This window comes from Balearica regulorum, chromosome 1 (assembly GCF_011004875.1).
Source record: "Balearica regulorum gibbericeps isolate bBalReg1 chromosome 1, bBalReg1.pri, whole genome shotgun sequence".
Lineage (NCBI taxonomy): Eukaryota > Metazoa > Chordata > Aves > Gruiformes > Gruidae > Balearica > Balearica regulorum.
Window position 1 is genome coordinate 24,948,976 of NC_046184.1, and position 12,735 is coordinate 24,961,710.

At 38.0% G+C, this 12,735-nt stretch overlaps 1 protein-coding gene across 1 annotated transcript in view; it reads left to right on the forward strand.

Annotated features, from left to right (window-relative positions):
• The first annotated feature begins 1,353 nt into the window (after positions 1–1,353).
• ATP6AP1 (ATPase H+ transporting accessory protein 1) overlaps positions 1,354–12,735 on the forward strand; it is a 54,615-nt gene continuing 43,233 nt past the window's right edge. The window contains exons 1-3 of the mRNA XM_010299402.2: positions 1,354–1,692; positions 8,935–9,061; positions 9,167–9,235. Of these exons, the coding sequence (XP_010297704.1) occupies positions 1,580–1,692; positions 8,935–9,061; positions 9,167–9,235 (309 nt within the window). The 5' untranslated portion in view covers positions 1,354–1,579. The remainder of the gene's footprint in view (positions 1,693–8,934; positions 9,062–9,166; positions 9,236–12,735) is intronic.

The following is a 12,735-nucleotide window of genomic DNA, read 5'->3' on the forward strand; positions in this document are numbered from 1 at the left end:
GCAGAAGATACACAAAAAATCGGGCAAGACTATTCTGGTCAGTTATGTGAGAAACCAGATCTCTCACGTTCGGGAAGATACCATGGAAAAGTCAACCACTTCCAGAATTATGAAGTATTTTGCTTGTGTTGACCAAACTATTCCAATTCATACCAAATTCTCTCCAAGGTGTTCCAGTTCTACCCATCTTTGTGCTCTGAATTGCTGTCTTACCTATACGCTCCCTTAAACAGATGAACAAACACTGGCTTGTGAAAAAGGAAATGAAGGATTTATAAAATATTTCTGAAGAGAGGACAGAAAAGTGCCATCAAAGGGTTGTTTTTGTTAGTGTTATGTACAGGTACCATGGAGAAGAAGAGAAACATGTAGATAATTTGGTTTATTGCTTCCCTCAAAATTATTATTTTTGTCTCAGAAATCTGATTTCAGATTGAAGTGATGAACAAATTGCCTTATCTTAGACAACAGCACTGTAACAGTATGCTGTGTGTTAAGGCAAATGGATTTCATTAATCAAGCTATGTGTGCTCAGATTCAGAAGTACGTATCTTCTAACATCTGTTTATATCTTCTCTTACAATTTTCATTGTGGTCCCCTATTTTTCCCTTATCACAACTTATTTTAACATAGCTCATAAATTTTTTGGTGTATTATCTCTAACATCTTGTTCTGATTGTGAAGAGGCATCTGTGCCTTGTGCCAACCACGTGCTGAGTGACTGCTGCTGCCTGATGTAGTCACAAGGTGTAGAAACAGCTCGGTGCTTGGCAGCAACTAAAAAGTATGCTGGAGGAATTTGCTTCCCAGCATGAAGAAATTCTCTATGACTATTTTGATCTTTCATGAGACTTGTGAAATACTGAAGTCATGTCAGGTTCTGAAGTGATTATAATTTGTTCCTGACTCTTGGTAATTTTTATTTTTGGGACAGCATTGCTCCATGCAAAAGATAGCTGAACAATTCCATGGTTCAGTGGATAGACTCCAAATGTATGATTTTCTCACTCTCTTCCTTCTTGCTGGAATCTGCAATGGATAGATTTACTGCAGATTTCAAACCTGTCAACACCCAAATGTGTGACACCAGCTCTCAATACATGTGAAAGAGCTAAGCTGAGGGACATGATGATATGTAGCAGGGGAAGAAGATAGAAGTTCTGCAGAATACATTTTATGCGGTGCAGAAAACTTTTCTGTAAACTCCATTTTGCAGTTGAGCAAGTCTGTTATCATTCTGCAGTTATCAGGGAGTTAGAAAACAGTAGGGCAGGAGTTTGGACTTCCTGACTCTCCCTTGTACTAGAATGTTAGAGGAATCTGACTATGCTTATAATGCGCAGAGTTTTACGAGCTGCTTACATCATAAAACTGTAAGTTATTAAGAATGTGTATCACTCCCAACTTCAAGCTAAAGAAGTCTATGTTTTGAAAAATTCCCCCCTGTCATTAGAGAGCAACCTCACCCCGCAGCCTGGCTGAATCCGGATAGCTGCAACTGAAGCAGAAAGTGCAGCTGTGCATACGCTCAGACTTTCCTTTGCAGCTGGCCAGTTACGTACGCACTTGCCTGGAGTCATGATGCAGCCCCGCTCTGCTGCTGGAGCCCCGCTGCTGTGCGCCCTCGCCGTGCTGGTCAAAACGTCTCTGTCAGTGGACCATGTACCCGTGCTGCTTTGGTCAACTCAGAGGTAAGAAATCTAATAAAGAGTATCTCTGCTTATGCTACTGCTCTGCCTGTGTGTGCAGAAAATATTGTATATCATCAGTTGTGGTAAATAATCTCTGAGAAGTAAAATTACCCAATAAATAAATTTGCATCTTGGCAATCAAACGGCCTAGCAGAAGAATTTACTGATTTTTATTTATAATTTTAGTGTTCTAAGCTGGGCAGTAAGAAGTAAATAAAACCCATATTCTTCAAATCTGAAGTAGATATGCTCTATTCACCCTAAGACAACTTCGAGCTCCACTGTTTGAGATGTCATGACTTAAAGGCATCACCTAAGGCATTCTCACAAAAAGGAGATAACCAAAAACTGTGTGGGTAGCCTTAATCCTTGCATTTCCTAACTCCTGAATCCTGATTTTTCACTTTAATGTTCTTTTTAATGCAATTTTTTAAAATAGAATACACTGCTATATGTATTGGCATCAGTTGTTAGAAACAACTGCAGAGTCTTGTCAGATCCAGAGACACGTGAAATTCAGGGGCTTGCATGTACTTATAAGACTTTGAACCTGATATAGATATAGACCTCTTTTTTTCCAACCAGAAATTTTATTCATGCAGACTTTAAGGATTTTATATACTTACTAGGGATTTTCAGAGATACATCAGCTTGGGCAAAGTAGTAGCGTTAGGTGGGATACTGGATACAGAAGGTTGTCAGAGGACTATGTGCTCCTTATTCACAAGGCTGTCTCTGCAGGGCGTACACATTGGTTTTGTCTAGGAAGTACTGCCCAAAAATATAGTAAGCTGATGTCAGAGGTTTGTAAGAAAAGAATCCTGAAGGGCTTTTGGGGTTGCAGGACTGATTGGAAGGGCTAAAGGCAAAGTCCTGTTCTGGATGGGAAGGTGACAACAGATCCGCTGTACTCTAGATTTGCTTAAGGCGTGCTCTGGCCTGTGTAAATCACTCGACTCTCTCCTCCCAGTTCCCAAATCCTCGCCACTCTTAACCTGGTTTATCTAAATTGTAAACCATTTCGTGGAGAGTTCATCTCGTACCCTCTGCAAGCACACAGGTATTATACCTAGTTCAACAGGCCTGATCTCAGCTGGGTATTTATTCGTTGCGCTAATACAAATAAGCTATAACACCTACAGTATTTGGAATTTGTCATAAACCAGCTGGGTGACTTCATAAGCATAAAATGCTTTCCTGTACGATGAATATCCTTGGTGCACAGGATCCCTTTGCTGGCATGACCAAGCTGTGTGTGCCTGGACAGGGCGAGTTTTGCTTCTGAACTCCTTTGGTCATCAGCTCTTATCAGGTCTGAATTCATGGGATTTGACTGTTGTGTATCTTTATTGCTTTGTTAATTCCCAGAGTGTTACTTGTGATTTACTCTTCTGTAAAGTGAGAAAGGAATCAAACCAATGGCTTCTTGGGAGGTAATTATCCTTTCAACTAGTTGCGCTGGATTCACTCTACCTTTCATGAGGCTTTGAGCCACTCTTCAACACATTTGAGACACTGTGAATTATCTAGCTGTCACTAGGAAGAGAATTAGACTAAATTCTGCTCTCATTTATCCCAGTGTAAACCTTTTCTCTTTAGGCAAAATTATTAAGATTTAAATCCGAGAGCTAAATCTTATTAGTCTTTTTTTTTCTTTTTTTTTTTCCCCCCCTTTTTTTCTGTTGCTTCTTAATGTGGTAATTTAAAGACAGCAATAGGAGGATTCAATAGGAGGATTCAATAGGAGGATTTGTGAACATCGGGAGTTAGATTAAGTTCTTCACAAGATCTTTCTCCATGTATAGTGCCATATAGACAAGCATGTTACTTTTCTGTTTTTTCATACGTTGAGCCGTAATGTGAGGACCATGGAAAACAGATGTGCAGGAGGTATCGATTGTGTTTCCTTCATACGTATTCTGAACATAGTATTCTTTTCCCAGCAGTAATTAATACCAGCTTTGATGTATGTCCATCCATATCTTAAGCATTTCCAGAAGCTGAACTTCTGGTCCTTGGGGAGCCACAGCATATAGAAATGTTCAAATTTTGATGAAGTTTGATTCAGTTACTTTGACTTATTTTTTTCCCCTGAAAGAAATACATGGATGTCTCTACATCAAGGCTTTTTTTTATATTCAAAATACTTAATTGATTCACCTCTATATAAGACAGGCACACGTATGAGTACTAACCTCTGTATTTAAAAGCAAAGTAGATGTTGGAAAGAGTTGTTCTTAGGACGAAAGTGATCCTAAGAGACTAAGAAAAGATCAGTTCTTCCTTTGTCCTACTTCCTAGTTTCTATAAACAACACACCTGTTGTCAATAAAAGCAAAATCTTATCAGTTAATCCTGGGCGGTCATAAAAGCAAACTTTCCACCAAGATGCAATTAGCAACTTGCTCTACTGCAGCTTGTTCAGGTTTATACAAATCTAGAGCAAGAAAATCAGGATACTGGACTGATTAAACCAGTTTAATCTTTCCGAGAATAGAACATTTTCTGGAAGAAGTGTTCCTCCTACCACGACCTTTGCATTTGTGAAAGGTGAAGTTCTTGTGGGGCAGAAATAAATTCTGATGAAAGTAAATGAAGCAACTAGAAAAAAAATTTATGCTATTTTATAAAATAAAGAAACAGTAACAGTAACAGCAACTTCTGGTTGCTAACCCTTAACTCTGTGCTTTACATCTTGGTACTTTGCAGTGATGCAAGGTTTGCAGCGTGTGATCTACAGCTTTATGAAATCTGGAAGCTACTATTAAGAGTTTTAGGAAGGGTAACCAAAGAAATGCAGCAGTTATCAATGCATTTCTATTCACTTTGTGGAACCATGTCCCACCAGTTTAAAACTTCAGTGATCAACAGAAGCTGAGATTCACCATCTATTCCATCACCCTCTCCCAGGTTATCTGTTAGGATATCATATCGAATAGTTGAAGGATAATACATTTTACTCTTCTTTAGAACTAGCCAGTGTTTATAAAGCCATATCTCAGAACAGCTATATTAGAAGAATGTAACACTTTAAAGTCTTTTTTTTTTTTTACGCATTATTATTGTACTGTAATCATGCTATTAAAGGTAATGTTAGATGTCAGATACAGATGAAACCTGCAACTGAGAAACACATGCAGTGTGCAAAGCATAAAGAAAGTGTGGTATAAATCCTTACAGGGACATCAGTAAGTCAAATACTTGTTTTCTGTAGAAACAGAAATGCAGATCTGTACTTTGAGAAAAGTAAGTATTTTCGACCAAACAACAGTTTTTCTCCATTGAACTCAGGAAAAAGATGAAGTGGGAATGACTCAGTAGGTCACAGTGTCCTGCTTTTCACAAACTATTACTAATATATCAGTGGACATTCTCCAAAAAACTTTGGCCTGGAAAAATTAACCTTTGTCATAATTTAGCCTTTAAACTAATATCTCCTGGTTTCTTTTCAAAGCAGTAGAGATGCAAAGGTTCCTCTTGTACATGATTCACAGAAGAAACTTGATTTAGCCATTTTGAACCAATATTCAAAAGAATTTCTTTCCCTCCATAGATTAGAGAGGGAGCCTGAGGAAATAAATTCATCAAAATTAGCTTTCGTGAATGCTCCTCATGTGTTTGTTTTTAGGACTAATTTATGCCTCTAGTAATTGAAAATATATTACTACCTTCATTTATGCTATGCTTATATTGGAAATTAATTGTTTTCTGGTAAATCCAGATCATAAGTGACTCTGAGAAGGCATTAATGCCAAATAGTACATTTGCAGTATTTCTTAATATATTTCAGCAAGAGATTTGCTGAAAAATCTGCTGAAAGAAAGAGGAACATAAAAAGGGCACAATGGAAACAGAAAATTATTTTAGTTGTAACTGTATTGAAGTTCTGTGGTGTGCTAGCATACTTGAGTAGCTTTTTGAATTTTTTACCTATAATCATGAGTTTTCATTCTACTGCTGCTACTAGTAACGGTGACATGTGAGCTTTTTGTGTAAAAGTGGTATTTGAAGGTCATTTCCAAATTTTTTTTTATTACCTTGTTTACTGCTGCTGTGCAGGAGAAAATATTATTTTTTATATGTTAATTATGAGGTGACTGAAAGAGACAGCTGACAAGAATAGCTTGTAGGAAAGAGTTCAGAAGCCAGCTACAAAGCAAGAATGTAAACTCACAAGTTCAGAGTGACAGAAGTCCTGTTATCTTACCGTCTGCCCTTCTGGGAGGTCCAGATACAAGAAATCTTGAAATCTTTGCTTCCATCAAAAATAAATGTTCAAATCCCAGTTCTACCTAGAAAGAGCACTGGTCAGAGAAAAATCTGTATGCTTAAACTTCTTGTCGTGCCAGAGCAGCTAGGGACAAGAAAGACGCAAAATACCAAGCTAAGCTTTCTTTCTTCTCTTTCTTTAGTGCATTTTTGGGCTACTGGAGGAAAGAGAGAGCAGCTGAGTTTTACGTATCCTCCTTTTTAGCCAGCAGAAAAGCACATACATTAGCAGAGATGCCCGTCGTTGTCATGGCTGAGGACCCCAGGATGGTTCTACGGTGGAAAAGTAGCAAGCAACAAGGCTGATGTGCTTGGCGTGCAGATGACTGCGCAAGACCGTGCTTCTTTGGACATAAAGTTTTGTGTGAGCGATCAATAGTAGCAATCAATACGTGTGTTGGCCCACTGCCTGTTTCATCCTGTGCCGCATCCCTTACTGATCTCTTGCTGCCTGCTTGAGGTGAAGAGTTCAAAGGGATGGACGGGTTCATTGCACGCAGTAAAGCATACCTTCAGCTCATCCGCGATGCACTGTCTGCGGCAGTCACGTATCTCCGTTTCACTCTGCAGTTCACAGTAAACCAGCCAGTAAAACATGCTGACATTTCCTGTCTGAACCATGTGAGAATACTGTTGCACCCAGCTGACAGGAGCAGCCCGTTCAATGAAGGGTGAACCTTGCGTACTGCCATGCATAGTGCTCAGCAAACTATTTAAAAGAAGGAAAATAAATCTATGTATCATATGGTGAATATAAGTATTAGGCAAATGCTGCATTGTAATAGAATTAATAACTAAGTGATGTAGATTTATTTTTCTAATGATGATGCTGGAGTTACTAAAGACTGCTCGGAAGCTAAAAAGTCTCAAAAAATGCGCTTTTCAAGGTTAGATATCTAGCAAGAGCTGCTTCAAGGAACAGGGAATACCTTAGAAGCAAGTATGCTTTAAAATAGGATAATTAAATTTCTGAGGTTTTGAGGTCACAACAAAAGCCTTTGCCATTATGCTGCTGCAGATGATAAATTAGTTTTGTTTCATGTGCTTTCTGTTACCTTTTCTTCTTAATTGTAAGTCCAAAAAGCTCTCAAAATCCTAATTTTTTCTAATTTACGCATGAAATATTTATTTCATTAACTTTTAAAATAAATATACCAAGATATTCACTATCATTTTCTTTCACACAAGCCATTTTTTAACATCTCTTTTAATTTAATCTATTTTATTTTCCTTTGATATCATTAGTGTTTAGGTGTGCCACACAATGCATAAAGTCAGTATGGAAGTCAGTTTCTGAAAAATCATTCAGAATCTTTGAGAGTTTTTATGGTTTCAAATATCTTATTTTTAAAGAATATATTTAAGTTTGACTTTTCTGAAAAGTCGATACATATATGCTACAATTTCTAAGTTGTTTGGTTTCATAAATATAAATTAATATGGATATCCAAGCACAAATTAACAGAGAATAGAAGATGCTGAGCAAAAATAAGAAAATATCAAATGCTAATTTCTACCAAATAGAAAAAAAATTCTTTCCTGCACAACAGAGTTTACTTCTAAAGCTTGAAAAGTGGCAGACAGAAGATCTGCTAGAATTTAATTTTAATATTTGCAGCACGTTGTCCTGAAAGAGTCTTCCACACGTACTGTTTGCTTAACACTCTCCCCAACCCCAGACTCTGAAGGGAGCCAGGTATCCAGTACTGCAGGACTGCACTGGTTTTATCTCAGCTGTGGGTGCAGTTGGAGACTTTCGATTCACTCTCGGCATTCTTCTTTGGAATTACTAGGAAGTCTTGAAGTGAAATACAGATTTTCCTTTTCTGACAAACAACATTGAAACCCCTCTATGTGTTCATTACCCCTGCTCTGCCTCTGTCTCAGGAGACTGCAAAGATTGTTTTCATTCATGAAAGCTTGCTGTGCAAGGGTCACTTTCAAATTGCTTTTGGGTTAGAAAATTTAATAAGCATCTCAACTTCACCAAATTGCAATCATATAATAGCTGATGCTACAGCACACAGCAATTCTCTCTATTCTGTGCTTTGTAATTAGAACTGTTTAGAGGGTCTGGAATACCTGATTTCTCAGGCCTTAGCAACTGGTGTGTGTTTGGGGAAGATGGGAGATTAAGCTTCAAGCTGTGGGTTTTCTACAGAATGACAGGACACCTAGGACCAAAATTTTCATAATAAATTTCATCCTTATAGACCCATGTTGCCTACTGTTAAAATCCCAATCAGGTGAAAGAATAATGCCACCTCTTGTTTTGCCCATAACTGTTTTGTATAGTAGCAAAACTAAATAGATGAGTTACTTCTCTGTCCAATCCTCGTAATGACAGATTGGCAAAAGAATCATAATCTTTCCTTGATGTCTTGAGCCATTCTGTTGAGAAGAGATCCTGCTTCTGGAAAGGTGGCTTTTCTGAGCTGCTTCTGCGGAGTGGTTCCTTCATCATGAAAGCCTTAGGAGAGAACATTGTTTACGATAACACTGAGAATCCACTTTTACATAACAAAAGGTTTATGAAAAAATATTGGTTTATGACAACTTGTGGTCTAGCCTGAATTCTCCTCTCTGGCCACTAAGATGCCTGACGGCAATGGAAAGTGTTTTGGGAGTTGAGATTCCCTTTGGGAATTCTCTCTGAAGGTTTTCAACATATTCGTCTTCGTTCCACTCAGTAGGAAATTTTTTGAAAGATGCAGTTGTGCTGTTGTACACAGAGAAGAAAGTAGAGAGAGTTATCTTGATTGGACCAATTTCATTCCTGCTGTAACACAGTTAATGTGATATGGTCATAAATGGGTAAGTTCTTTGCCTCTTGAGTAGAATGAAAGTAAACTGAGCTGTAAACCTGATCTTAATCCAAAGATGATGGTAGCATTACCTGCTGCTGCATATTTAAAGAAAGAAGGTGTCATCTTTGGCAGCAAGTTTCACAGAAAAAAATATTTTTCTTTGTAGATCACAGTGGAATCCAGACAGTGCTTTGCACGAAGGACACGTTGTCTCCGCACAGGAGCTGACTGTACTCTTGCAACCTGTTTTTACCCAGAATTCCAGAAACCTCATCGTGTTCCTGCAAGATACAGTATGTAACATGAATTCCTTTTCTCTCACCAATGCCGAGTGCGAGTCTGTGCCTAAATGAGATGCTGTGGTTCCTTCTCACCAATCTACTCTCTTTGCTTTTCAGCTTAGCATAGATGATTTCACATACCTCAGTGAATCCTACAGTAACAAGAATCCATTTCAAAACATTCAGGTAAGCATTTCTGTCTTTTATTTCTTTACATGCAGTATTTAAAATTTAAAAAGACATAAGAAAGATGCAAACAAACAATAACTGGGAAAATTAAACTGAATTGCAGCAATTTTCCTATTTAAATTATTTATTGAGACTATTTCAGCTTAAGCAGATGGGTTAAAGGAAATCAACTGAGTTTGCAGAAGTATTTTGTAGCTATTTTACTTCTGAAGATCAAGTTGTAAGAATTCATTGTAACGGACAAAATTGTTCCTAAACATGCTGCAATTTTGTATTGTAAAAAACAGTATAAACTTCCAGACTGACACCCCAAAATTCTGTTTTGAAGTCATTGGAAGAAAAGTTATAGGAATCAATTATTTATTCCTGATTTTCAGAATTGAACATCTATTTTATTTTCATAGAAATTGAAGCTCTCTCAACTCATGCAGGCAGTTAACTGTTTCATATTTGAAGGTAGTTAATATATGACTAGATACTGGATTGCTTTAGTCTACCTGAAGAAGAGCCATGCTACTTGAGTAATTTGAAACCTGCTCCAGGCACAGAATCTGAGACGGAGTCTTCCTGAGCCAGTCAGCAACTTCAACTTCTCTTCTCACTCAGGAGGTTTACAAATTTTGTGTGCGGCATCTCTGGTTATACTTACACGACAGTTGATCGAACTGTAATTAGACCAAGGAAGTGTTGACACGTGGAAGTCACAAAGGCATCCTTGTAGGCACAGCAGGATGAACAGAGCTATTAGTAATGTACGTGGTATCAGAGCTCATGAGGAAGCACAAATTCCCAAGCACCACACAGCAAGCTGTATGTGTAATTAAATACATAAATATTCACGTACTACCTGTCTCTACATCTATACTGTCTAAGAACCTCACATTTCCCTTGTGCCACTGATACTGGAGATCTTCATCTCTTTGCCATATAACAGCATTTCGACACTGATGGCGGAACAAAAACAGCTATTCAGAGTATGTGCATTGGATTTTCTGAGGAAGGAATGGCAGTAATGATCATTTGTAGTGTAAGGATCAGCGGTTGTGCCTATAGGCACATGTACTGCTGCTTCTCTGGTATGCCTCGTCTTCTCTGGGTTTAAAATCTATGCGAGGCTGTGTCTGGAGCAAATTTTGTTGCTGCCTGACTGCAAAGCTGGTTTGATTTTAGAAGCTCTGTGAAATGTACACAAGCAAGCTCCCGATGACGTGGTGGTCTTATTTAAGTAGGCCCTGGATGTCTAAAAGGAGGGATATTAAAGTATTTAAAACTTTATTCTTTTGCCTTGTAATCAGGACTCCAACAGCACTGTAGATAGAGCTTAGAGCCAAAGGCTGGAGATGAGTCCAGAGACTGCCAGGTTTAGAAATCGGGCGCTATACTGAGTGGATTGGGGACCTACCGAGGCTAGTGAGGAAGTCCTCAGCTAAACAAAGGATCACGTTTAAGTAAATCTTTGGTCTGTATCTGACAGAGCTAAGATTTAAACCCAGGTTTTCAACAAGGTGAACAAAAATCAGTAACTGTTTGCTTTCTGACCTTGCTTCTGTTCCCCTTCTGTCTTGGAGCTGAGACACTTTTTCTCATTACAGCTTCTTCAAAACTGGAAAGCTTCTTCTGACAAATTGCTCACCTTAACTCCAGTACTTCCTAGATTTGTTCTGTTGGACTTGGCAATTTTAATACTTTTCTGGTGTGGTTTGTGGGGGTGAAGTGCTGTAACTTGAGTGAAAGAAAATGAGATGTATAAATTAAATATTTCTTTTTCACTTAGGTGCCCATATGGAGAATTTTGTCAGTATTTTTGCATAGACTTGTAGCTTTTAGGGCCAGAAAGGATCTTTATAATCATCCAGTTCCATCTTGGATATAATAGAGGCTACAAAAATTTGCTCATTTGCTGTCGCATCAGTTGCACTCCACTTGAGCTACTTTGGGAAATAAATCCATTCTTAATCATGTTATGAAAGACTCTGTCATAATACTCACAGAACACAGGACAAAGGGAAGGTCAGGTCTGAATTTTCTCACTGGGAAAATTAGAATCTTTGATGTTGCATAATCACAAATTTTTATACCTTCACACTCTATATTATACAAGTGATTCATTAAGCTAAAATAGATGTTCCATGTCACTCGAGTATCCTCCTTTTGAACTTCAGAAATGCAAATTTATTCATAAACCTAAACTGGAGATCTCATTTAGAATGTATATGTGCAGGTAGCAGCATGTGTACTACAAGAAGGGCGTGTTATTTGTAGAAGCGTTACAGGCTTGTAAACAACAGAGGCATTTGCAGATATTAGATTTGTTCAGCTACATTAGCAGCTGTTTTGAGCTTCTGGGATCAATGGATTTGTATGCAATAAAAGAATTCTATTTCCAGTTAATACAAAAGGAATATTATAGGTAGATCATTTATCTTAAACATTCAAAGAACTTTTAAATTAAATAATAAAATACAAAAATTAGCACTTGGGGAACATTTTGTCAAGCAGTCACCTACCTTCCTTACAAACTATTTTTCTTTAATATTAGCTTTGGCTTTCCCTAAACAATGCTCAGCTCCTTAGAAGTGAGTGTATGGTAACACACTCCAATTAGTGGCCAGCTGTGCAGCTGCATAACTATTATTGTAAGTCATTGCCATTTGTCGTTCTTTGTCTCCATCGTATCCTCACTCAGTGGTCATAGACTGAGGAGTACTATTTAGTCATGCGTGATACAGAGGTCCTACTCTAGTTTTGATTGTTCCTTTTCTCTTTACCTCTTTTAGTTTTATTATATTATTTTTTGGATATATTATTTGCAGAACTGCATAATAAGATACATTCATCATAGATTTATTTAGTGACATGATGATGTTTTGTTCTCTAGCCCTTTCCAAAAAACTACCAATATTTGATTTTTCAATTCTGATCACTACCGGCCACTGAACTGACATTATCAAAGAGCTGTTGTGCCTCTTAAGGTTTCATTAGCGAAGGGTAACACTCAGTTCTGAGGCTATTGTCTATTATCTATTATTGTGTACATAAAATTAGTATTGTTGTTTTTTTCTCACTCTGTGCCCTGCTAAAATCAATTAACATTGAATCTCATCAGTTACTTTGTTGCCCAAGAGGCTGTACCAGAAGTTGCTTCTGCAATTCATCAGCTCTTGCCTTTACTATCTTGAATAATTCAGTGTAATCAGCAGATTTCATTAGCGCAATGATTATGCCTTTTTACCAGATAATTTACAAACACGTGGAACAGAAGAGACCCTACTGCAGGAACAGATACTTTTTTCTACCCCTTGCTTGCTATCTCTTTGCTTACCCCCACGTGAAGACTGCATCTCTCACGCTAAAGTTGCCTCAAGACTCTGCCGAGTGCCTTTTGTGGATCCACGCTAGAGCTCCCTGGTGTACGTGCACGTGCCTACTGACTCCTTCAGAGGTTTTCAGCAGAATTCTGAGGCACAACTTCTTTTTGCAAAAGCCATGTCAGCTTT